At 43.9% G+C, this 24,018-nt stretch overlaps 1 protein-coding gene across 1 annotated transcript in view; it reads left to right on the forward strand.

Moving 5' to 3' along the window:
* Positions 1 to 24,018, forward strand: part of LOC126424843 (mediator of RNA polymerase II transcription subunit 1-like) — an 867,028-nt gene that overhangs the window by 233,281 nt on the left and 609,729 nt on the right. Inside the window, exon 2 of the mRNA XM_050087650.1 lies at positions 17,849 to 17,906. Within this exon, the coding sequence (XP_049943607.1) occupies positions 17,850 to 17,906 (57 nt within the window). The 5' untranslated portion in view covers position 17,849. The remainder of the gene's footprint in view (positions 1 to 17,848; positions 17,907 to 24,018) is intronic.

The following is a 24,018-nucleotide window of genomic DNA, read 5'->3' on the forward strand; positions in this document are numbered from 1 at the left end:
GCACGCTAGATGGCAGGGGCTGCTTTCCTACTAGGAGGTCGCTGACGAGCGTTTGCAATCTTTAGGTCTTGCCAGTGGAAGAAGTCGGTTAGAGGCACAACTATACTTTCGTGTGCTTGAATTAAATCAAGGGTAAAAGCGGACTTACGTGTTATATCAAAGTATTTATGTTTCCTTTGGAGAAAAGAGAGCTTCTGTATAAATATCAAAAGCTTAGATGATTAGCAAGCACTAAATAAAGAATTCGGTTTAGTAATTCGTTTAGTGTGCGCGAAAGCGTCACGGCGGTGCTCTACTGTCTGCAGTAGCAGACGCTAAAAGTGAGGCGTCGTGCACTGTGATATGGTGTGCCGTTAAAATTCCGAGACCGTGCGTCCCTAAAGAGTCAACGAATATACCGCTTCCCCCCTAAGTATGTCTCCTATATTTCCGTCTGCCACGTATCATGAACTCGCTTGGGGAGTATGTGAATGCGGACGTTGGATGGAAGGCTGAAGGGTGGAACGAATATACGGAAGGGTCATAATAAGAAACGAAACTTGAAGACAATATTGTGGGAAGTAAAGGCGAATTAAATGAAGGTGGAATGGGGCATAAAATATTGGAAGAAGAGGTTGACTGAGTACTGAAAGAAACAAGAATTATTGAGGTTCTTGGGAGAGACAGCCATGACGAAACTATCCCCCCTGGTGTGGAAGACAAGTGAGAAGGGCAAAATACTACCACACTTCAAGAGCAATGTAATAATCCAATTCTAAATATTCAGGTGCTGACAGTTTAATAAGTCATGACACGAATTATTTACAGAAGAATGAAAAACTGGTAGAAGTCGACCTATGGGAATGATAAGTTTGTGTTCCGGAGAAATGTGGGAGCACTCGAGGCCATATTGACCCTTCGACTTACCTCAGAAGATGGGCTGAAGGCAGGCAAATGCACGCTTATAGCTTTTGTAGGATTAAAGACAGATTTTGACTACGTGGACCAGAGGATAGACTTTGCGACTCTGAACGTTGTAGGTCTAAAATACGGGGTCATCTACAAACTGTAGAGAAAGCAGGACGAAGTTACCAATCGAAGAACATGAGAGGGAAGGAGTTGTTGAAATGGGACTGAGACGGGGCTGTAGTCTATCTCTCACATTATTCAGTCTGCACATCAAACAGTAAAGGAAGCCAAGAAAAAATTATTTTTGTGCTTCCATTTCAAGGAATGAGTGTTAGCCTGTAGCGAAACCAAAGAAATTTAGGGGAATTTCCGTCTCAAGGTTTCAAAAACTATATAAAGGTTTTTTAAATTACCGCTAGCAGTCACAAACTTAATTAACTACTATATTACTTATTTATTTAGCCACATGTTTCGAGGCAATACCTCATCTCCAGGGTAAATGGCATTACAAAAACAATTTTACAATAAGGTCATACTGATGTTACATAGTCTTTTTTTTAAATGCTGTGGTTATCCTGTGGAAGAAGAGAAGACTTAGTAAGAGACAATGTCACTTTGGAAGCTGGACTGATGTTTGCAATAAAATGTTTTGTAAAGTGTCCCGTTTATCTGCCACGCCAGAAGAACAAAGTGAGTGTCCGGTACAAAACATTTTCATGCAAACATCAATCCAGCCTCCTTATACCACCATCTACAGCGTTATTTTTCTGTACCGCATATGAATTAGTTTTGCACATATATCTGTTTCAACATATTTAAAAGAATTTATCTGTTTTATTATCTTATTGTTTATCACCATTTTTGCTCTCCTTACGTGTATCCTTTCAATTGCCAGTACTTTGTTTTATTTACAGATTTACACATTCGATTACTTCGTAAAACGTTATTCAGTTTAACTTCATTTTCTGGTAAAGCGCTTTCACTGTTTGCTAATAGAACCTGCTAATCCGCGAATAAAAGAGTGTCAACAAGTTTGTTCATTCCCAGGTTCACTCTCTCCGAATTTTTAGAAATTTGCCATTAATATATATGACATTCAACAGATTTAGAGGTACAGTGTGGTCGGCAAATATTTCTCATAATTTTGTCCTTATCACCTTATCGTAGGCCTTCTTATAGTCTAGGAAGAGCAGAATAGTGGCTTATTGAACTCTCTTCGTTTTTTTTTCAGTTGGGTTAGAACAAATGTTGTATCTGCATAGGACCCGCCTTTGGGGATGCCACATTGCTCCTCTCGTGAAAATGTTTCTGCTATTGGCTGGAGTACCCTTTTAACGATAAACGAATGCATTATTTAAGTAGGCCTTAAAATGGGTATACCTCTACAATTCGAGCATTATTTTTATCTCCATTCTTGTATGTACTTATAATTCTTCCTTGCCTCCTTTAAAATGGTTTCCAGGTCTGTCATTCTGATTGCATTTTATTCTCCAGCTTCACAGTATTGCGTAGTATGCAGAAATTTGCTGAATGGATTAGCATGCAGGGAGAATTTTCATTCATGAGGTAGTAAATACGTAAAGTACTTTATTTACGTTTCTTAATTAATTTGTCGAATCACACAACTGCAATATGTGAGTTCAACTAATTTAATCAGGAGAATGAATCGATAGTCCCAAATCATTCTCACTACAATTTTAATAATTGTCTGTTTACTTTGAATTGCCACCTCTGTTGAAAGAATCGTCATGTACATACATTGTTACAAGTTAATAAAACAATAATGAATTTAATTGTGTTTGTGTGATTAGAATGCAAAATCGAGCAGTCAACGCGTATTTCTACATTCAAAGAGTTGACTGACGGAAAACTGCATGTTGGCCTGGTTGGAGAGTTAATGATAATTTCGAGCATATCCCTTTAAACTACGATGGGAGCATCATTGTTCGTAATACATAGACTGGTGAAAGTGGAAAGCGTTACATTATGAAGCATCAGTTCGATGTTTATCAAACATTGTGGAGATGTTCATCACATAACTTGTTTTAACCTTCACCTCGCATGAACATAGTGTCCGTGATCAATATCACGGTGTGGTGTGGTGACCACTGACACGAATATACCGTTGCATTTATTGCCACATGGAAACGTACAGCCTCCGAATATTATCTGGACCACCAGCGTATCATACACTCCTGGTCATTAAAACTGCTACACCACGAAGATGTCGTGCTACAGACGCGGAATTTAACCGACAGGAAGAAGATGCTGTGATATGCAAACGATTAGCTTTTCAGAGCATTCACACAAGGTTGGCGCCGGTGGCGACGCCTACAACGTGCTCACATGAGGAAGGTTTCCAACCGATTTCTCATACACAAACAGCAGTTGACCGGCGTTGCCTGGTGAAAAGTTGTTGTGATGCCTCGTGTAAGGAGGAGAAATGCGTACTATCACGTTTCCGACTTTGATAAAGGTCGGATTGTAGCCTATCGCTATTGCGGTTTATCGTGTCGCGACATTGCTGCTCGCGTTGGTCGAGATCCAATGACTGTTAGCGGAACATGGAATCGATGGGTTCAGAAGGGTAATACGGAACGCCGTGCTGGATCCCAACGGCTTCTTATCACTAGCAGTCGAGATGACAGGCATCTTATCCACACGGTTGTAACGGATCGTGCAGCCACGTCTCGATCCCTGAGTCAACAGATGGGGACGTTTGCAAGACAACGACCATCTGCACGAACAGTTCGACGACGTTTGCAGCAGCATGGACTATTAGCTGGGAGACCATGGCTGCGGTTACCCTTGACACTGCATCATAGACAGGAGCGCCTGCGATGGTGTACTCAACGACGAACCTGGGTGCGCGAATAGCAAAACGTCATTTTGTTCGGATGAATTCAGGTTCTTTTTACAGCATCATGTGGTCGCATCCGTGATTGACGACATCGCGGTGAACCCACATTGGAAGCGTGTATTCGTCATCGCCATACTGGCGTATCACCCGGCGTGATGGTATGGGGTGCCATTGGTTACACGTTGCGGTCACCTCTTGTTCGCATTGACGGCACTTTGAACAGTGGACGTTACATTTAAGATGTGTTACGACCCGTGGCTCTACCCTTCATTCGATCCCTGCGAAACCCTACATTTCAGCAGGATAATGCACGACCGCAAGTTGCAGGTCCTGTACGGGCCTTTCTGGATACAGAAAATGTTCGACTGCTGCCCTGGCCAGCACATTCTCCAGATGTCTCACCAATTGAAAACGTCTGGTCAATGGTGGCCGAGCAACTGGCTCGTCACAATACGCCAGTCACCACTCTTGATGAACTGTGGTATGGTGTTGAAGCTGCATGGGCAGCTGTAGCTGCACACGCCATCCAAGCCCTGTTTGACTCAATGCTCAGGCGTATCAAGGACGTTATTACGGCCAGAGGTGGTTGTTCTGGGTACTGGTGTGTCGGCATCTATGCACCCAAATTGCGTGCAGATGTAATCACATGTCAGTTCTAGTATAATATATTTGTCTAATGAATAGTCGTTTATCATCTGCATTTCTTCTTGGTGTAGCAATTTTAATGGCCAGTAGTGTATTTGACAATGATGAAGGTACCTTCGTATGGGAAGAGACGGAGACCCGTAATGCACCCAGGAACAGAATCGGAGGTTATCGTTTTGATGGTCCAGATGTTGATGGTGTGGAAGGCATAATCGTCGTGTTGACCTCCAAATCTGTGAGCCCGGTATGCTCACCGGTTAACGTTGTGACACATCCTTCCCCGCGTGCGTGTTTTTATGGATGGATTCAGCCCTGATTTCATTTCTGTGGATGACAACGCGCTACCGCATCGAACTGCGCAGGTGGAGGAACTCTTCGAACGAAGAGGATATCCGGCGAATGAAGTGGCCCACCGTTCCCCCGACTTAAAGCGACGGAATGTAGCACGTCCACATGAACCAACGGCCATCCATCAGTTGGCGGGTAGTGAAGGAGAAATACATCTCGCAACTGCTACAGATATCGAACCATTACCTTCAGAGGATATAAAAAGTAGACTGACAATGGCAAAGAAAGCGTTTCTGAAGAAGAGAAATTCGTTAACATCGAGTATAGATTTAAGTGTCAGGAAGTCGTTTCTGAAAGTATTTGTATGGAGTGTATCCATGTATGGAAGTGAAACGTGGACGATAAATAGTTTGGACAAGAAGAGAATATAAGCTTTCGAAATATGGTGCTACAGAAGAATGCTGAAGATTAGATGGGTAGATCACATAACTAATGAGGAGGTATTGAATAGTATTGGAGAGAAGAAAAATTTGTGGCGCAACTTGACTAGCAGAAGGGATCGGTTGGTAGGACATGTTCTGAGGCATCAAGGGATCACCAATTTAGTATGGGAGGGCAGCGTGGAGGGTAAAAATCGTAGAGGGAGGCCAAGAGATGAGTACACTAAACAGATTCAGAAGGATGTAGGTTGCAGTGGGTACTGGGAGATGAAGAAGCTTGCACAGGATAGAGTAGCATGGAGAGCTGCATCAAACCAGTCTCTGGACCAAAGACCACCACGACAACAACAGCCTTCAGCAAAAGTGCCGCTGTTGTCTACGTCAAAATTAATTCAACCAACAAACATTCATGGTCCAATGATGAGTGTAGTCTGTGCATTGCCTTTCACTGCTTAATTGATTATTCTCACTGAACTAGATGTTAACTCCAAACTGTTGATCAGCTTGTACACTGTACAGCTCCGGGGCTGTGTAGACAATACCAGGACTTCTGCCCAAGGTAATGGTTAGATAACTGTAGCAGTTGAAAGATGTTCACGACCTGACGTTCAGAGTTTTAACGTAAGGGTTGTTACTGTATAACACATTTCATTGGTTAGAAATTTCGAACAGAAATATGAGGAACTGTAATTACACGATTGATAAATCCACTTACAGGGTGACAATTATTGAACTATACGAAAAAAAGAATTAGTTACAAAGTACTGCGTGCACACACTTTGTTCAACATGTAAACGTCACTACAAATATTCGGATTTAGGTTATGACACGTTCGATATGCCTGCCATCATTGGCGATGATGTGACGCAGACGTATTGCGAAATTCTGAATGACCTGCTGAAGTGTCGGAACATCGATACTGTAGATGACCTCCTGAATGGATGTTTTCAGCCCAGAAATGGGTTTGAGGTTATTGCTGTACACCTTGTATTTAATAGAGCCCCACAAAAAGGAGTCAAATTGTTCAGATCTGGAGAATTTGGCGGCTAATCGAAGCCCATGTCAGTGGCCTCTGGATACCAGAGCCATAATGCAGTCCCCAAATTGTTTCTCCAGGACATCAAATACTCTCCTGCTTCGAAGGAGTCGAGCTCCGTCTTGCATGAACCACATCTTGTCGAAATCAGCGTCACTTTGTATAATGGGGATGAAACCATCTTCCAAAACCTTCACGTACTGTTCGGTAGTCACCGTGCCATCGAGGAATGTCGCATCGATTATTCCGCGACTGGACATTGCACTCCATACAGTCACCCATTTAGGATGGAGAGACTTCTCGACGGCGCCAATTTTGCATATTGACGAACCCAGCCAAATGAAAATGGCCTTCGTCGCTGAACCAAACCATATTCACATCGAAGTCCTGTTCGTCAGTTCTGTGGACAATAGTGTTGGCGAAACACATTCGCTGTTTCACGCCCCTGGAACTTCATTCGTAATGGGTTTGAATTTTGTATGGAAAGAGATGGAGGTCAAAAATTTGTCGCGGTGTCTCCCGGTTGATTCCCACCTGTTGTGCAGCTCGTCTGATCTATTTGCTGGGGCTGATTTGAAACACCGGCTGTCTTCTTGATGTTTTTGGTCGTTTTCGCCCCTTTAGGACGACCGATAGTGCCAACACTGTCATCACGAACGCTGCCCTTTCTCTCAAACTTGTGAATCAAGTTCTTGATTGTTAGCACACTTGCACCGGTTGTCTTCAGCTTGAACTCGGTCGCAAACTTCTTTTGAGGTGTAGTTGGGCTGTTATTGCTCGTATAGTAGGCCTTCACAAGCACTATACGCTCAGGCACGCTGAACCGTGACATGTTCTCGTGCAAAATGACCTGGGCAATAATGCGCGTCCGCATGCGCATATAATTCCCACCATGACCCGCGGCCAGCCGTGCAGTCTGAACGTCCTAAAGCAAACTATTCAGAAGTTACGACGATTTTATTTAATATAGTTCAATAATTGTCACTCCGTATATTGTTACACGTAACAGAAGGAAAGTGGAGCCAGCAAAAGGTGTTGAGGTTTGGATGAAAGAACATGTTTGTACTGAGAAAGCTAAGTTAGTTGGTGCGTAACCCCGTATTATCATTATTCCTAAAGTGATCCACCTACGTATCACCAGGACTTAATAAAAACATTGACTACTGTAGTAATCACTTTATTAGTAATACCACAAGAGCTCTTTATCAACCTTATCTCCAGCATGGGAGGACGTTTTAGAGCATGCTTTGCCGTCCCCGTTGATCTTACATCCTGTCAGGAGCCATATCCCAACATTCGTAATAAGCAGGGGACCTTCATAAATCGCGGTGACGACAATGTAGCTATTGCCTTTGAATAAACGTGTAATTTTCTGTTTGTTTCATAGCGTGTTCAAATGGTTCAAATGGCTATAAGCAGTATGCGACTTAACATCGGAGGTCATCAGTCCCCTAGACTTAGAACTACTTAAACCTAACTAACCTAAGGACATCACACACATCCATGCCCGAGGCTGGATTCTAACCTGCGACCGTAGCAGCAGCGCGGTTCCGGACCGAAGGGCCTAGAACCGCTCGGCCACAGCGGCCGGCCAAAGCGTGTTCCCTTTATTACCTTCCGTATTATACTGTAGCAGTTCTTTCTACGTATCGTCAAATTTCGTGGAGCAATGTAACTTGGCAGTCGCAAATCATGCACAAGTTACTTTCGTATGTCGTGGAGCCTGCATTGCAGTCCGCTGTGATGCCACATCCTATTAACAACCATATCCCGTGTTTAGTAATATCCAGGCGATCTTCAGAAATCGCGGTGATTACAATGTAGCTATTGTCGTTGAATAAAAGTGTAATTTCGTGTTCGCTTCATTGAGTATTCCTTTCAGTTACCATCTGTATTATACAGGGTGATTCAAAAAGAATACCACAACTTTAAGAATTTAAAACTCTGAGCTATAAAGTTTCATTTAGTTGTACATTTGTTCGCCATTTCAGCCAATAAAGTTTTTGGTCCCTTTTTCTTCGAAGGTGCTACTGTAACTGGACTACAGTATCTGGAGATGTTAGAGAATTGGCTGTTCCCTCAGCTCGAACAAGAAGCACAACAATTCATACTTCAGCAGGATGGAGCGCCACCACATTGGCACTTATCTGTCCGTAACTACCTGAACGTCAACTACCCGAGGCGATGGATCGGCCGCCAGGCAGCCCGTGACAGAGCACTTCATCACTGGCCTCCAAGAAGCCCTGATCTTACCCCCTGCGATTTTTTCTTATGGGGGTATGTTAAGGATATGGTGTTTCGGCCACCTCTCCCAGCCACCATTGATGATTTGAAACGAGAAATGACAGCAGCTATCCAAACTGTTACGCCTGATATGCTACAGAGAGTGTGGAACGAGTTGGAGTATCGGGTTGATATTGCTCGAGTGTCTGGAGGGGGCCATATTGAACATCTCTGAACTTGTTTTTGAGTGAAAAAAAAACCTTTTTAAATACTCTTTGTAATGATGTATAACAGAAGGTTATATTATGTTTCTTTCATTAAATACACATTTTTAAAGTTGTAGTATTCTTTTTGAATCACCCTGTACTATAGCAGTTGTTTCTGCGTATGGTCAAATTTCGTGGAACAATGTACGGCAAGTTGAAAAAGACAGATGGAGAGAGAGCGGGAGATAGTTACGTGTGCGTATAATCAACCTCTTTCCCTCGAAAATACTTCTCTTTGTCATATCTCCTCTTTGTTACCACAGATGACGTGTCACCGACCTAATTTGTACTAAGATTGCAATACATGCGAGGTACCTATTTGCTTCCACCGCCCTGAGTGGAATGCACAAATTTCAATAAATGTTCAGCAACCTACAGTATTCTGTGGTTGTTGTCCCCTGTACAGAAAACAGCACGTTGATCGTAAATCCGTAATCTTGAGGCTGTAAGAAACTCTTAGCGAGTAACTGTTCTTTTATAAATAATTAAATTTCCAATCAGCTTGTTTATACAGGATGCCACTAGCTTTTTATTAGCGGAACACGAGAAACTGCACATTTACATTCCTTTTATAGATTCACAAATGATTTCTATCCTTCAACAAATTAATGATCTGCATGGTTCCGTAAATTAGTATTGCACTGTTCTCAAATGGTTCAAATGGCTCTGAGCACTATGGGACTTAACATCTGAGGTCATCAGTCCCCTAGAACTTAGAACTATTTAAACCTAACTAACCTAAGGACATCACACACATCCATTCCCGAGGCAGGATTCGAACCTGCGACCGTAGCAGTCGCGCGGTTCCAGACGGAAGCGCCTAGAACCGCTCGGCCACCGTTGCCGCTCTGTTCTCAGCTGTATGTCCAAATAACTATACGTTGCTAATAAGTTCTTAACTGATACCGCGGCGGACAATATGTCCGTCCTCCGAGACTGCCGAGCCAGCTCTGATGTTACAGCCGAACCACTTCGCCCGCCATCCAAGATAGGCGCGATCCGAAGATCACCGAACTGCTTCGTCTGCGTTTTCGTTTCGCAGTTGTTTATTATTCTGCTGGTTATTAATACTTGCGAAATAATAGAATGATAGCATGCTATTGAGAGATGCTTTAAACATGACATGCAAGTAATATACTGTTTAGTTTGTCTAATATTAATAACAGAAGATACACATTTTGGCGCGCAGCTTCCGAACTCAGCAGCGAATCGCGGAGAAGGACCACAATTTAGGCGGTCTTCCTCACGATATCCGCACCTAACAGGTACCTCACACCACATTACGTCATCTTGCCACAGCTGCCTTCTGAACCGTTCTAAAAAGAGCTTCTTGTAGCCGAATATGATGGCTGCAAAGTCAGAAATATTAGAAATGTCTCTTGACAGCCACAAATCATGCAAACGTTACTTCCGTCCTTAAGTTCTACACATTTAATTAACTTCCAATCTTGAATAAACGCGTATAGTTGTGATAGGGTCTGTACATTAAAAGGAACAATTTTGTCTGACAAAAACTGCACTTAAACTAATTCCATTAGCGTAAGTTACAATAAAAGTTGCGGTCGTTACTCTAAGGGACGATGGCCATTGGTGCGTGATAACTTGTCACCAGATATTTTCAGACCTGCCCATCTTCAAATGCGTCAGTCGTCCTCTCTGCAATCAGTCGTTACATGAAAAGAGAACAAAAAGCCTAATTTCCGCAGTTGCCTAACAAATACATATTTTACATCTACATCTACATCTACGTCTAATGGATACTCTGCAAATCATATTTAAGTGCCTGGCAGAGGGTTCATCGAACCAACTTCACAATTCTCTATTTTTCCAATCTCGTATAGCGCGCGGAAAGTATGAACACCTATATCTTTCTGTAAGAGCTCTGATTTCCCTTATTTTATCGTGGTGATCGTTCCTCCCTATGTTGGTCGGTGTCAACAAAATATTTTCGCATTCGGAGGAGAAAGTTGGTGATTGGAATTTCGTGAGAAGATTCCGTCACAACGAAAAACGCCTTTCTTTTAATGATTTCCAGCGTATATCCCGTATCATTTCTGTGACACTCTCTCCCATATTTCACGATAATTTCAGCCCATATCCTGTATCATTTCTGTGACACTCTCTCCCATATTTTTCGATGTACTCCGTCAGTTCTATCTGGTAAGGATCCCACACCGCGCAGCAGTATTCTAAAAGAGGACGGACAAGTATAGTGTAGGCAGTCTTCTTAGTAGGTCTGTTACAGTTTCTAAGTGTCCTGCCAGTAAAACGCAGCCTTTGGTTAGCCTTCCCCACAACATTTTCTATGTGTTCATTCCAATTTAAGTTGTTCGTAATTGTAATACCTAGGTATTTAGTTGAATTTAGGGCTTTCAGATTAGACTGATTTATCGTGTAACCGAAGTTTAATGAGTTCCTTTTAGCACTCATGGAGATGACCTCACACTTTTCGTTATTTAGGGTCAACTGCCACTTTTCGCACCATTCAGGTATTTCTTCTAAACACTTACCGTATAATGCAACTTGTAAAACGGCTTGTGCATACGTTGGGTCGGGAATTACAGGCACCGAGTGGCACTGACAATTTCGTGATACTACAGACTTCCTTAGCAGGGGCCAGAAGCTCTAGAATTACTTAGAAAAAGACGGCAGTGGCGCAGCCCTTGAAGTGGAAGCTGGCCTTGATCTGCTGTAGCGGCAGCCTCGCCACGCCGCGATGTGTGTGTCTGTGTGGTCAGTAACCCGGCGTGGGAGGGGCTGAGTCAGCGCCAGGCCAGCTCCTAACCAGGCACCCGTGGCGGCCGTGACAGGACGCGGCAGCGCGCGCAAAAGTCTGCGGGAGTCTTCTCTGCTGGCTGATGGGGCACAGTGCCTGTCCAGACATCGGCTTTGTTTAAATGCCTCAACTGGCCTGTTCACTACACGAGATACTATGTAACGTCTTCAAACCCTCTTCTGATGTCTTGGTAAGAAATTGAAACATGAGGTTGAAATGCAGAGTGGTTTTAATTAAACTTGAACCAGTGTATGCAGAAAACTATTTAACAAAAAAATGGGTTCAAATGGCTCTGAGCACTATGGGACTCAACATCTTAGGTCATAAGTCCCCTAGAACTTAGAACTACTTATACCTAACTAACCTAAGGACATCACACACACCCACGCCAGAGGCAGGATTCGAACCTGCGACCGTAGCAGTCCCGCGGTTCCGGACTGCAGCGCCAGAACCGCTAGACCACCGCGGCCGGCAAAAAATTATTTAGCATCTGGGTACCCAACGTTGTAGGAATGATGTTCAGGCTGTGCACAGCTGTAGTTGCATTGTTAGTGCTGCTGTTACGGCAATGTATGGTTGAAAGACAAGCATCCATGTGCATTACAACTGCCGCTACCTTCAGAATTTGAAAGAGAGTGTTCCAGTCAATATTGCCAGAAGCTTTCTCTAAGTCTACAAATACGGTAAACGTAAACTTTCTTTTAGGAGAAGTGCTATAGATACTACATACATCTTTCATATTCCCATTTCTTTTCAGTGGCATGTACCTAATAGGTTGTAAATATGTTTTGTTAATGTTTTCGTCAGATATATTTTCCCATAAATTCATTCATACGCCGAAAGTATACCGCCGATGAAAGAGGATGGGAGATCGTTTGGGTGTGGAGGGCAGTAGGCGTTTTCGTAATTTTCGCTTTGCCCCCTCCCTCTCTTACGAGAAAATGGAATGTTATAGATGTCTCTTGTAGGAAATTCAATGTGTTTTCACGTGATGTAGGTTTTTTTCGTTAAAATATATATAATTTTAAAATTGTAGGGGGTGGGAGGGGGGGGCGCTACTCACGTTTTCACAGAAGGGCCAAAACTCTCTTCTTTTAAGAGCGCTGTAACGTCAATACCGCTCTTTAGGAAATTGAACAGCGTATTGCATTTTATAGGAAATTTTGTCTACTTTAATTTTGTGTGGAATGGTTATTTTCGAAGAGCGCATTTTTTTCGAAATATAAGCGAAAAATTGAAAACCGTCGGAAAATTTTGAAATTTTTCGTTTTCCGTTGAGAAGCCGACCTTTAGCGAGACAGCCAAAATGAAAGTCGGATTCAGCAAACTCCCCCCCACCCCTTCCCGCCCCCCCCACGCCCAAAAAAAAAAAAAAAAAAAAAACCTTGTAGAACCGTCTAGAAAAAAAATTCTGCGATTTTATCACGAAAAGCAAGCCCCGATATCTGAGTGGTCAGCACGGCGGTCTGTCATGCCAAGGGGCCCTGGTTCGATTCCCGGGCCGGCCGCTGTGACCAAGCGGTTCTAGGCGCTCCAAACCGGAGCCGCGCTGCTGCTGCAGTCGCAGGTTCGAATCCTGCCTCGGGCATGGATGTGTGTGGTGTCCTTAGGTAAGTTAGGTTTAAGTAGTTCTAAGTCTAGGGGACTGATGACCTCAGATGTTAAGTCCTACAGTGCTCAGAGCCATTTGAACCATTCGATTCCCGGCTGGGTCGGAGAATTTCTCCGCTCAGGGACTGGGTGTTGCGTTGTCCTCATTATCATTTCATCATCATCAGTGGAAGGCGACGGGAAACCACCACTGGAATCACTTCCCCAGACGCTCATACGGTGGATCACTCTGACGAGGCTTTCCCCCTGACAAGACCTGCTGTAAGCAGACCACAAAGTTTAGCTTATTACGAAAAGGGTTGTTTTGAACACCAGTGGCTGAACTATAATCGGAACTGTGTGAATGATAATTTTCCGAAAGTCTCCAGTTTCATGGGTTCTAAACACAAGGTTGAAAAGTAGTTTGGTCGTCACTTCCAGGAATGATTTTAGAAATTCAGGAGGCGAAGGAATGTTGTATGTCCTTTCTGTCTTATTGGATCTCAAGGCTTCCATAGCTCTGATACATTCTGACTGGACTGGATCCGTGGGAGCTATAACGCGGTTGGTATATTACTGGTATGTGCATTAGCGTGCAGTATGTTGGAAACATTGCAAAGATTTTTTTTTATCCGTCCAGCACATAACCTAGGAGGGAACAAACAGCCTTTGCGTTTGACTTGCGGGGAAGTTACGAGCAATTGTCCGGTCTCTATAGATGCCATTTAGCCATTTAAAGCGAGTGAGAGCATAATGAGGGAGAGAGAAACAGGGGGAGAGAGCGACCGTCGCGGAAGAGACGGATTGATTTAGGCAAATGAATCGCTGCGGTACGTCAGTTCAGGGGGATATACGCAGCTGTCTCGGGCGAGGCAGCTCCGCCTGGCCTGCTTCATCCAGGGTCGCGATACGATAATCTCGCTGGCTAACAGCGCCGCTCTCGTCTCAATAAACTCTCGCAGCGACTGACCACGCATTAGCACACAATCGCGGGCAGCTCTGTGGGAGCAGTGGAGATGAGATACCGCGCCGCTAGGAGTCTCGCTGCCAGCGCTCTCAATAGCGCTGGACTGCTGCTAAGTGGGGTTCCGCAAGGCTCTGTTCTCGGCCCGCTACTCTCTCTATACACAGCGTGAGGCGGCTAATGATTTCTCTGCAAATATCTTTAGACGTGTTCAAGATGTTGATTATATGTATTCACCTAGACAAGCATTAACAGGAGGCGCTCAAAGTAATATTCAGCGTTTCCACAACATCATTAACTTGATCGAAAGATCTGTAATATGATGGATTTTCAAGCTATGCATTAATATCAGTGTCGAGTTAGAATTCTAACCCAACTAATCAAAGTAACGCACGCTATCTTCTTTTATTTCTTCATTTTATAACGAATTTTGAATGACAGTAGCCGCGCGGGATTAGCCGAGCGGTCTGGGGCGCTGCAATCATGGACTGTGCGGCTGGTCCCGGCGGAGGTTCGCGTCCTCCCTCGGGCATGGGTGTGTGTGTTTGTCCTTAGCATAATTTAGGTTAAGTAATGTGTAAGCTTAGGGATCGAAGACCTTAGCAGTTAAGTCCCATAAGACTTCACACACATTTGAACATTTTTGAATGACAATAACCACAGCTTTATTGCAGTGATAAGTTCCAGTGATATCTACACTTGTTTTGCTTGTTGTTGTTGTTGTTGTGGTCTTCAGTCATGAGACTGATTTGATGCAGCTGTCCACGCTACTCTATCCTGTGCAAGCTTCTTCATCTCTCAGTACTTACTGCAACCTATATCCTTCTTAATCTGCTTAGTGTATTCATCTCTTGGTCTCCCTCTACGATTTTTACCCTCCACGCTGCCCTCCAATGTTAAATTTGTGATCCCTTGATGTCTCAAAACATGTCCTACCAACCGGTCCCATTTTTTCTCTCAAGTTGTGCCACAAACTCCTCTTCTACCCAATTCTATTCAATACCTCCTCATTAGTTATGTAATCTACCCATCTAATCTTCAGCATTCTTCTGTAGCACCACATTTCGAAAGCTTCTATTCTCTTCTTGTCCAATCTATTTATCGTCCATGTTTCACTTCCATACATGACTACACTCCATTCAAATACTTTCAGAAACGACTTCCTGACACTTAAATCTATACTCGATGTTAACAAATTTCTCTTCTTCAGAAACGCTTTCCTTGCCATTGCCAGTCTACATTTTATATCCTCTGTACTTCGACCATCATCAGTTATTTTACTCCCTAAATAGCAAAACTCCTTTACTACTTTAAGTGTCTCATTTCCTAATCTAATTCCCTCAGCGTCACCCGATTTATCTACACTAATGCTCATAAATTAAGGATAACTGCAGAATGTGGTGCCACACAACGTGGCACTACACAAATCTGGCGCTAATAGCATAGGCACATTGGGAACACACACGACACAGATCTGTAAGTCCATGGTATTGAGAAAACCGTCCCGAAACACATGTGCTACAAAACGCCACTGTTTACTGCGCATGTACCCTGACATCAATGTGGGGCATGATTACCATGCACACGTACACAGGCCGCACAACGGGTTGGCATACTCTGGATCAGGTGGTCGAGCAGCTGCTGGGGTATAGCCTCTCATTCTTGCACCAGTGCCTGTCGGAGCTCCTGAAGTGTCGTAGGGGTTTGAAGACGTGCAGCGATACGTCGACCGAGAGCATCCCAGACGTGCTGGATGGGGCTTAGGTCTGGAGAACAGGCAGGCCACTCCATTCGCCTGATATCTTCTGTTTCAAGGTACTCCTCCACGATGGCAGCTTGGTCGAGCCATGCGTTATCATCCATCAGGAGGAAGGTGGGACCCATTGCACCCCTGAAAAGGTGGACATATTTGTGCAAAATGACGTCCCGATTCACCTGACCTGTCACAGTTCTCCTGTCAAGGACACGCAGGGGTGTACGTGCATCAATCATAATGCCACCCCACACCATCAAACCACGACTTCCATACAGGTCCCTTTCAAGGACATTAAGAGGTTGGTATCTGGTTCCTGGTTCACGCCAGATGAAAACCCGGCGAGAATCACTGTTCAGACTATACCTGGACTCGTCCGTGAACATAACCTGGGACCACTGCTCCAATGACCATGTACTGTGTTCTTGACACCAGGCTTTACGGGCTCTCCTGTGACAAGGGGTCAGTGGAATTCACCTTGCACGTCTCAGGGCGCATAAACCATGTCTGTTCAGTCGTCTGTAGACTGTGTGTCTGGAGACAACTGTTCCAGTGGCTGCGGTAAGGACCCGGGAAGGCCTACCAGCAGTACTCCGTGGCCGTCTGCGGGCACTGATGATGAGGTATCGGTCGTCTTGTGGTGTTGTACACAGTGGACGTCCCGTACTATAGCGCCTGGATACGTTTCCTGTCTGCTGGAATCGTTGCCATAATCTTGAGATCACACTTTGTGGCACACGGAGGGCCCATGCTGAGACCTGATGTGTTTGACCAGCCTCCAGTCGCCCTAGTATTCTACCCCTCATAACGTCAGAAATATGTGTTCTTTGAGCCATTTTCAACACACAGTCATCATTAGTACGTCTGAAAACATCTGCACACTTATTCGCTGCACCGTACTCTGACATGCACCAACACACCTCTGCGTATGTGGACTGCTGCCAACGCCACCGTGCGACGACCACAAGTCAGATGCACCGCATGGTCATACCCCGAGGTGATTTAAACCCGCAAACCGCCCACCAGTGCGTTGTTTCACCATGTACCCGCATTATCCTTATTTTATTCTGTTTCTAGACTGTGAATTGAAAACGAAATTTTAAACTTGTAGCTACTACAAATCATACAGTAGCATAATAAATACTCATCGCGAACGAATTATCCGAATGGGACGGAAATCGGGATATGTGATGTACACATACAGACAAGAAAGATTACAATTTCGGAAAAATTTGATGATTTATTCAAGAGAAAGAGATTCACACATTGAACAAGTCAGCAATGCGTTGGCCTAGCTGCAGCCCTTATGCAAGCAGTTATTCCGCTTGGAATTGACTGACAGAGTTATTGGATGTCCTCCTGAAGGTTATCGTGCCAGATGACAGCCAAAGATGTCCTGCTGTGGAAAGAAATGGTACCCCAGACCATCACTCTAATTGAACTGCTGTTCGGCGGGCGACAAATGGTTCAAATGGCTCTGAGCACTATGGGACTTAACTGCTGTGGTCATGAGTCCCCCAGAACTTAGAACTACTTAAACCTAACTAACCTAAGGACAGCACACACATCCATGCCCGAGGTAGGATTCGAACCTGCGACCATAGCGATCGCGCGGTTCCAAACTGCAGCGCCTAGAACCGCTCGGCCACTTCGGCTGGATGTAACAACGTGTGCCCTGACGTAATGATCACGCCGTCGACGGGACGTGAAATCGCAAACTTCCTTTTCCTTCTCCATACTTCTTTCCCAGCCGTATTTGCTCCTTCACACCCTCCTTTGTTCCATTTCTGTGCTCGTACAGTACATCTAGAGTATATCGAAAACATTCCTTCTTCCTGTTTTTCAGTTGCCATACTAGAAGCGTCCATAAAGCAAGTAAGGTGATAGTTACCAGAACTGTTTTATTTTTTTATTTTTTGTTCATTCCTTGACGTAGGCATGGATGCTTTCCCTCAGCTTCAGTCACACAAGGATGCAACCATAGTATACAGTACCACCTTACAGAATATTATTTCCTTCCTCCTCCTCCGCCTCCTCCTCCTCCTCCACCCCCTCCTCTAATTTCATACACATGGGTCAACAGTTGATTTTGCTTTAACTTCGTGATCCTTCGTTTCAGGATGCAGACGAAGAACGTGAACCTGAGCCAGGACCAGCTGAACAACTCAGTGCTGGAGGTAAGTGTGGCATAAAGTTGAAACAAAGTATTCTGTTTTAAGAAAGTAAGAATAAAGTACAGAATATAAATCGAGAGAGAGATAAACGGAAATGAATTCACGTTAAGGGAAAAAAGTCTACCTACTATCCTTCGCTCCTCTGGCACACGGATACGACGGGAAGTTACACATTACGAGGTGTGACTAGAAAAAAACCGGACTAGTACTGGTGAAACAATAAAACGAATGCAATAAGGCTGAAAGTCGCGTGGCCTGTCACGTGACTCTGGCTCCGCCTACTGCTCGAGTTTCGTCTGCCTCCTGCACTCAGTCTGCCCGTGGCGTCTGTTTTAAGTAGTTGACGTTTTGTCAGTGCGTCGGAAAATGTTGAGTGTACAGAAAGAACAGCGTGTTAACATCAAATTTTGTTTCAAACTAGGAAAATCTGCAAGCGAAACGTTTGTAATGTTACAACAAGTGTACGGCGATGATTGTTTATCGCGAACACAAGTGTTTGAGTGATTTAAACGATTTAAAGATGGCCGCGAAGACACCAGTGATGACACTCGCACTGTCAGACCATTGTCAGCAAAAACTGATGCAAACATTGAAAAAATCGGTAAACTTGTTCGACAAGATCGCCGTTTAACAATCAGAGCAGTGTCTGAGTTAACAGGAGTTGACAAGGAAAGTGTTAGGCAGATTCTTCATGAAAGTTTCAACATGAACAAAGTGTGTTCAAAAATGGTTCCAAAGTGTCTCACAATTGAACAGAAGGAACGCCGAAGAATGATTTGTTCTGACATCCTGGAAAAAATTGAAAGTGATCCCACCTTCTTACAAAATGTTATTACTTGCGATGAATCGTGGTTTTTTACTTACGATCCCGAAACTAAACGCCAATCGATGCATTGGAAAACTCCTGGTTCTCCACGACAAAAAAAGCACGAATGTCAAAATCGAAATTCAAAACAATGATGATTGTTTTTTTGACATCAAAGGGATTGTGCACATTGATTGGGTACCAGAGGGACAAACAGTGAATCAGCATTACTACATTAGCGTCCTGGCTACCCTACGTGAGCGAGTACGGAGAAAACGGAACGATTTGTGGAGAAAAAAGTCATGGATCCTTCACCAAGACAATGCCCCAGCTCACAGTGCATTGTCAGTGAAGACGTTTTTGGCAAAACACAACATTCCCATCTTAGATCATCCACCCTACTCACCTGATTTGGCCCCCTGTGACTTTTTTCTTTTCCCTAAAGTCAAGTCAGCTTTGAAAGGAACTAGATTTGAGACTGTTGAAGCAGTAAAAGAAAAAGCGACGGAAGTAATGTATGGACTTACCGAAAATGATCTGCAGCATTGCTATGAACAGTGGAAAATTCGTATGGAGCGGTGTAGAGACCGAGGAGGAGAGTACATTGAAGGTGATAACATGAAATTGTAAATAATTGTAAATAAATGTTTTTTCCAGCATCAGTCCGGTTTTTTTCTAGCCGCACCTCGTATTGTGGCGGACCAAGTAACTTTTATCGAACGCTGCACTACACATGACACGGCTTTTCAACATAGTCACCAAGATTCTTTAGACAATTACCGGCACGTTGTACCAGCTGCTCAGATCCTCGGCGTTAGAAATGCGCTCGTTGCCCACGCAGCCACTGGAGATCCGCTGTGTGTTCCTCCTCATGGGTGGAAAATCGGCGGCTGCTGCGAATCAGTTACCCGACTGCCTGGACACTGTCCTCTGTGCTCGATGTGGATGCCCTTCCCTCCGTGTCAGCACCGTTCACGTCTGTGGGGCCTCGGTCACATTATTTGCACCATATCACTACGGTTGGCGGCGACATTACACTTGGTGCGAATATCGCCAGTTTTTTTACGGTGAATCTGTGTGCAATTTTGGCGTTTTGTCCACATGACTCTTACCGGTCCGCGTACTTCAACGTTGGAACACAGTTTCAGTTGCCGCACGGCTACACTCGCTCACTGTGGAGCCCCTGTCACACGTACCACAGCCAAACTGTGTCTGGAGGAGGCCTGGAACACTTACTGTCTCCTGACGATGCGCAGTCGTCTTAGCGTGGGAGGACATGTGTAACATACTTTTTGAAGGCCCTTCTTGCACACTCATCCGGAATCCGTAACGCAGGTGCTGTTGCACTACTGTCCTGTGCCCTGTTTCTGCATCACGAATTTTGTGCAGTTCTACTCTGCACTACACTATACAGTGTAAACACTCTGCAGCACGAGAGAGTTGGACTCTTGATAGGTTTAAAAACATCGGGAATCCAAAATATCGATGTTTATAAAAAATCATCACCGGCTCCTGATATATCGAAAAGATGTATCGATATATTGACAGTAAAAATATCGATGCAGCGGCCTGTAAAAATATCGGCTGCAGTGAACACATAGCGTGTTGTGAGGCGATCACTCTGTTGTAGAAATAATTCAAAAGCCAAGATCGCTTAAATACTGTTTACTAGATGACCGGTTTCAACACACTAAAGGTGCCATCATCGGATCTGTGAAGACATAACGTGAGAGGTTTGAGGGAGGGCTTACGTGAGTTACACTATATACATTACTATTAGTACGGTACCACATACCTGAATGTACCTTAACGTTTATAAACCATACATGAGGCAGACCAGCTGATATAAAATCATTGTCACAGAAATAAAAAATAACTCTTCTCATGGTTGTTCTATTCCATCAGATATGTACAACCGAAGTCACAAGATGAAACTATTTGGTACATGAGCGCAGCGGTCATGTTATGTCTTCACAGATCCGATGATGGCACCTTTAGTGTGTCGAAACCGGTTATCCAGTAGACAGTATTTAAGCGATCCTGGGTTTTGAAGTATATTTAAGTATTGATTTGTTATTAGATATTCCGTACATCAAAAAACTAGCAGCCTGCCACTATCCTTTAGAGCAAGAATTGAAAGGAAAACGATGCACGTTCACGCTTGGCTATAACCACTTTGCTAACGGCGGTAACTGCATTTAAATGGCACAATAAAAGGTGTCCCACGCGTCCGTCGTTCAGTTTCGTCACATGTCAGATTTTTCCGCAACACTTCATCTCGACTCCTTGCTTTTTCATTTCTTCAAACGCCAGTTGTAGAGTCAAAATTGCATGGTGAAGCTAAACGTTGCGGTTTTTGTTGGTAGCCCCAAGCGCCGATTACGTCAGCCTTTCCCGTCACACTTCTCTCGACACCGCCAAGACCAGCCTTGTTTAGATTTTTGTTCGTCATATTTAACAACAGTTTTTGGAGACTACCGATGGGGAGAAACTGCACGTTAGTTGCATTAAAAATAGTTTCTTAACACAACTAGTGTGCTGTTTCTTCACGTTGGAAATTTTGTTATTCCATTCACTTCGTTACCCCCTGAGTGCAATCAGACTACTCCTTTCGTACCGACCTATACTTGCTTTACAAGTGAAACAGAAAAACTGGACGTGATGAAAGCTCAAAAAGTAGTAAGACTCCTTCACACTGTGAAACTAAAATTATGTTCTATTTCAAAAGAACGACTTCAAATATTTGCCGAAAACTGTGAATAAAATAATATAAAATGAAGATATTGGCACTCGATATTGCCGTATCTATTGGCAAGGGGGGCGGGGCGGGTGGGGGGGGGGGGGTTGTGGCATGCTATTACTGACTACATCTATCGATATTTTAGCAAAACGGTAAAACGATATATCGATATTTTATTAACAGCCGTGCTACAGAGCACTGCACAGCACCGTACACCCCTACACTGCATCACTGTACTGCACTTGATGTCAGGAGTAAAACCGGTTTTTCTATTATTTTTTTCTGGACTGTTATCCCCTGGTGCGGTGAGGCACAACTCAGGAATCGCTGGGGCTGTGCTACCGTTGCAAGTCACTGGGAGAAAGGCGGCTGTCACGGTCCCACGAAGCCCTTTCTGGTCCTCCCCGTCTCTCACCCGCTCACTGCTTCCGGAAGGACGGTCTGGTTTGGTGTTCTGCCTCGGTGCGTCTCGTTGTTTTGACGCACGGCTCCTTCTTGCTTGCCTCTCAGCCATGTAGGCTTGCACTTTGTACGCTGATGTTCCGCATGTCAGCAAGTTTTGCTAGTGTCATGGCCGTAATATGCAACATGAGACACCTTCCGAGGCTATAGTAGATCCCTCGAATATAAACCATTGCCTAATAGCTGAAACGGAGCACGCATGACAACAGTCTACAAGAATGGTAGCAGAAGTGATACACAAAGCCGGCCGGTGTGGCCGAGCGGTTCTAGGCGCTTCAGTCTGGAACCGCGCGACCGCCTCGGGCATGGATGCGTGTGATGTCCTTAGGTTAGTTAGGTTTAACTAGTTCTAAGCTCTAGGGGACTGATGACCTCAGATGTTGTCCCATAGTGCTCAGAACCATTTGAATCATTTGATACACGAAACTGCCGTCCAATACCTTTGACATCCACTTGTCGTTGAATCTTAGAATATGTTCTGAGGTCAGACGTAATGGGCTATCTCGAAGAGAATGACCTTCTCCATGCCAACCAGCATGAATTTCGAAAACATAGACGATTCAGCTGTTTATCAACGCAACTAACACTAATATCTATTTCACTCCTCGGTGAAATCAAAAGCAGAGATGGTAAAATTAAGGGCGCAGTGGGAATTCCACAGTTAAATGCAAAGGAGAGATCGGATAGATGCAAAGAGAACATTGAAGTCTTCTATGAGTGGGAAGACTTCTCTGATGTAGTCAGAGAAAAAGAGTCAGGAGTCGTCTGGGAAGAGACAGTGGATCCAGTATTGGAAAGAGAATTTAGAAGAGCTTTGGAAGACATAAGATCGAAAAAGACAGAAGGGATAGATAACATTCCATCAGAATTTCTAAAGTCACTGGGAGAAGTGGCAACAAAACTACTGTTCACGTTGATGTGTAGAATGTATGTGTGTGGCGATACGCCAGCTCACTTTCGAAAAAAACATCCACACAGTTCCGAAGACTGCAGGAAGTGACAAGTGCGAGAATTATCGCACAATCAGCTTGACAGCTCAACCATCGAAGTCGCCGACAAGAATAATATACAGAAGAATGGGAAAGAAAATTGAGGATGAGTTAGATGACGATCAGTTGGGCTTTAGGAAAGGTAAAGGCACGAGAGAGGCAATTCTGACGTTGCAGCTGATAACGGAAATAAGACTAAAGAAAATCCAAGACACGTTCAAAGGATCTCTCGATCTCGAAAAGGTCTACGACAATGTAAAATGATGCTACATGTTCGAAATTCTTCAGAAAATAGCGGTAACTGTAGGGAAAGACAGGTAATGTATAATATATGCAAGTACCAAGAGGGAATAGTAAGAGCGAAAGACCAGAAACAAAGTGCTCGGATTAGAAATCGTGTAAGTCTTTCGACCCTACTGTTCAACCTGTACAGCGAAGAAGGAATCACGGAGATAAATGAAAGTTTCAAGTGTGTAATTAAAATTCAAGGTGAATGAATATCAGTGATAAGATTCGCTGATGACATTGCTATCCTCAGAGAAAGTGCAGAAGAATTACATGGCCTGCTGACTGGAAAGATCACTCTAATTAGTAGAGAATATGGACTGAGAGTAAATCAAAGAAAGACGCAAGTAATGAGAAGTAGCAGAAATGAGAACAGCGAGAAAGTTAACATCAAGATTGGTGATCACGAGGTAGATTAAGTTAAGGAATTGTGTTACTTAGGCAGAAAAATAACCCACAACTATCGGAGCGAGGGAGACATAACAAGCAGACAAGTACTGGCAAAAAGACAGTGTCAAACATAAGCGTTATTCTGAAATTTTGGAGAATTTAGGTTTGGAGCACAGGATCGTATGGTAGTGAAACATGAACTGTGGGAAAACCGGAAAAGAAGAGGTTAGAAGCATTTGAGATGTGCTATAGAAGAATGTTGAAAATTAGGAGCTGATAAGATAAGGAATGAAGAGTTTTTCCAGAGAATCGGTGACGAAAGGAATATATGGAAAACACTGAAAAGGAGGGGCAGAATGGTAGGTCTTCTGTTAAGAGATCAGGGAATAGCTTCCATTGTGCTGCAGGGAACTGTAGAGGTTAAAAACTATAGAGGAAGACAGA

This window comes from Schistocerca serialis, chromosome 10 (assembly GCF_023864345.2).
Source record: "Schistocerca serialis cubense isolate TAMUIC-IGC-003099 chromosome 10, iqSchSeri2.2, whole genome shotgun sequence".
NCBI lineage: Eukaryota > Metazoa > Arthropoda > Insecta > Orthoptera > Acrididae > Schistocerca > Schistocerca serialis.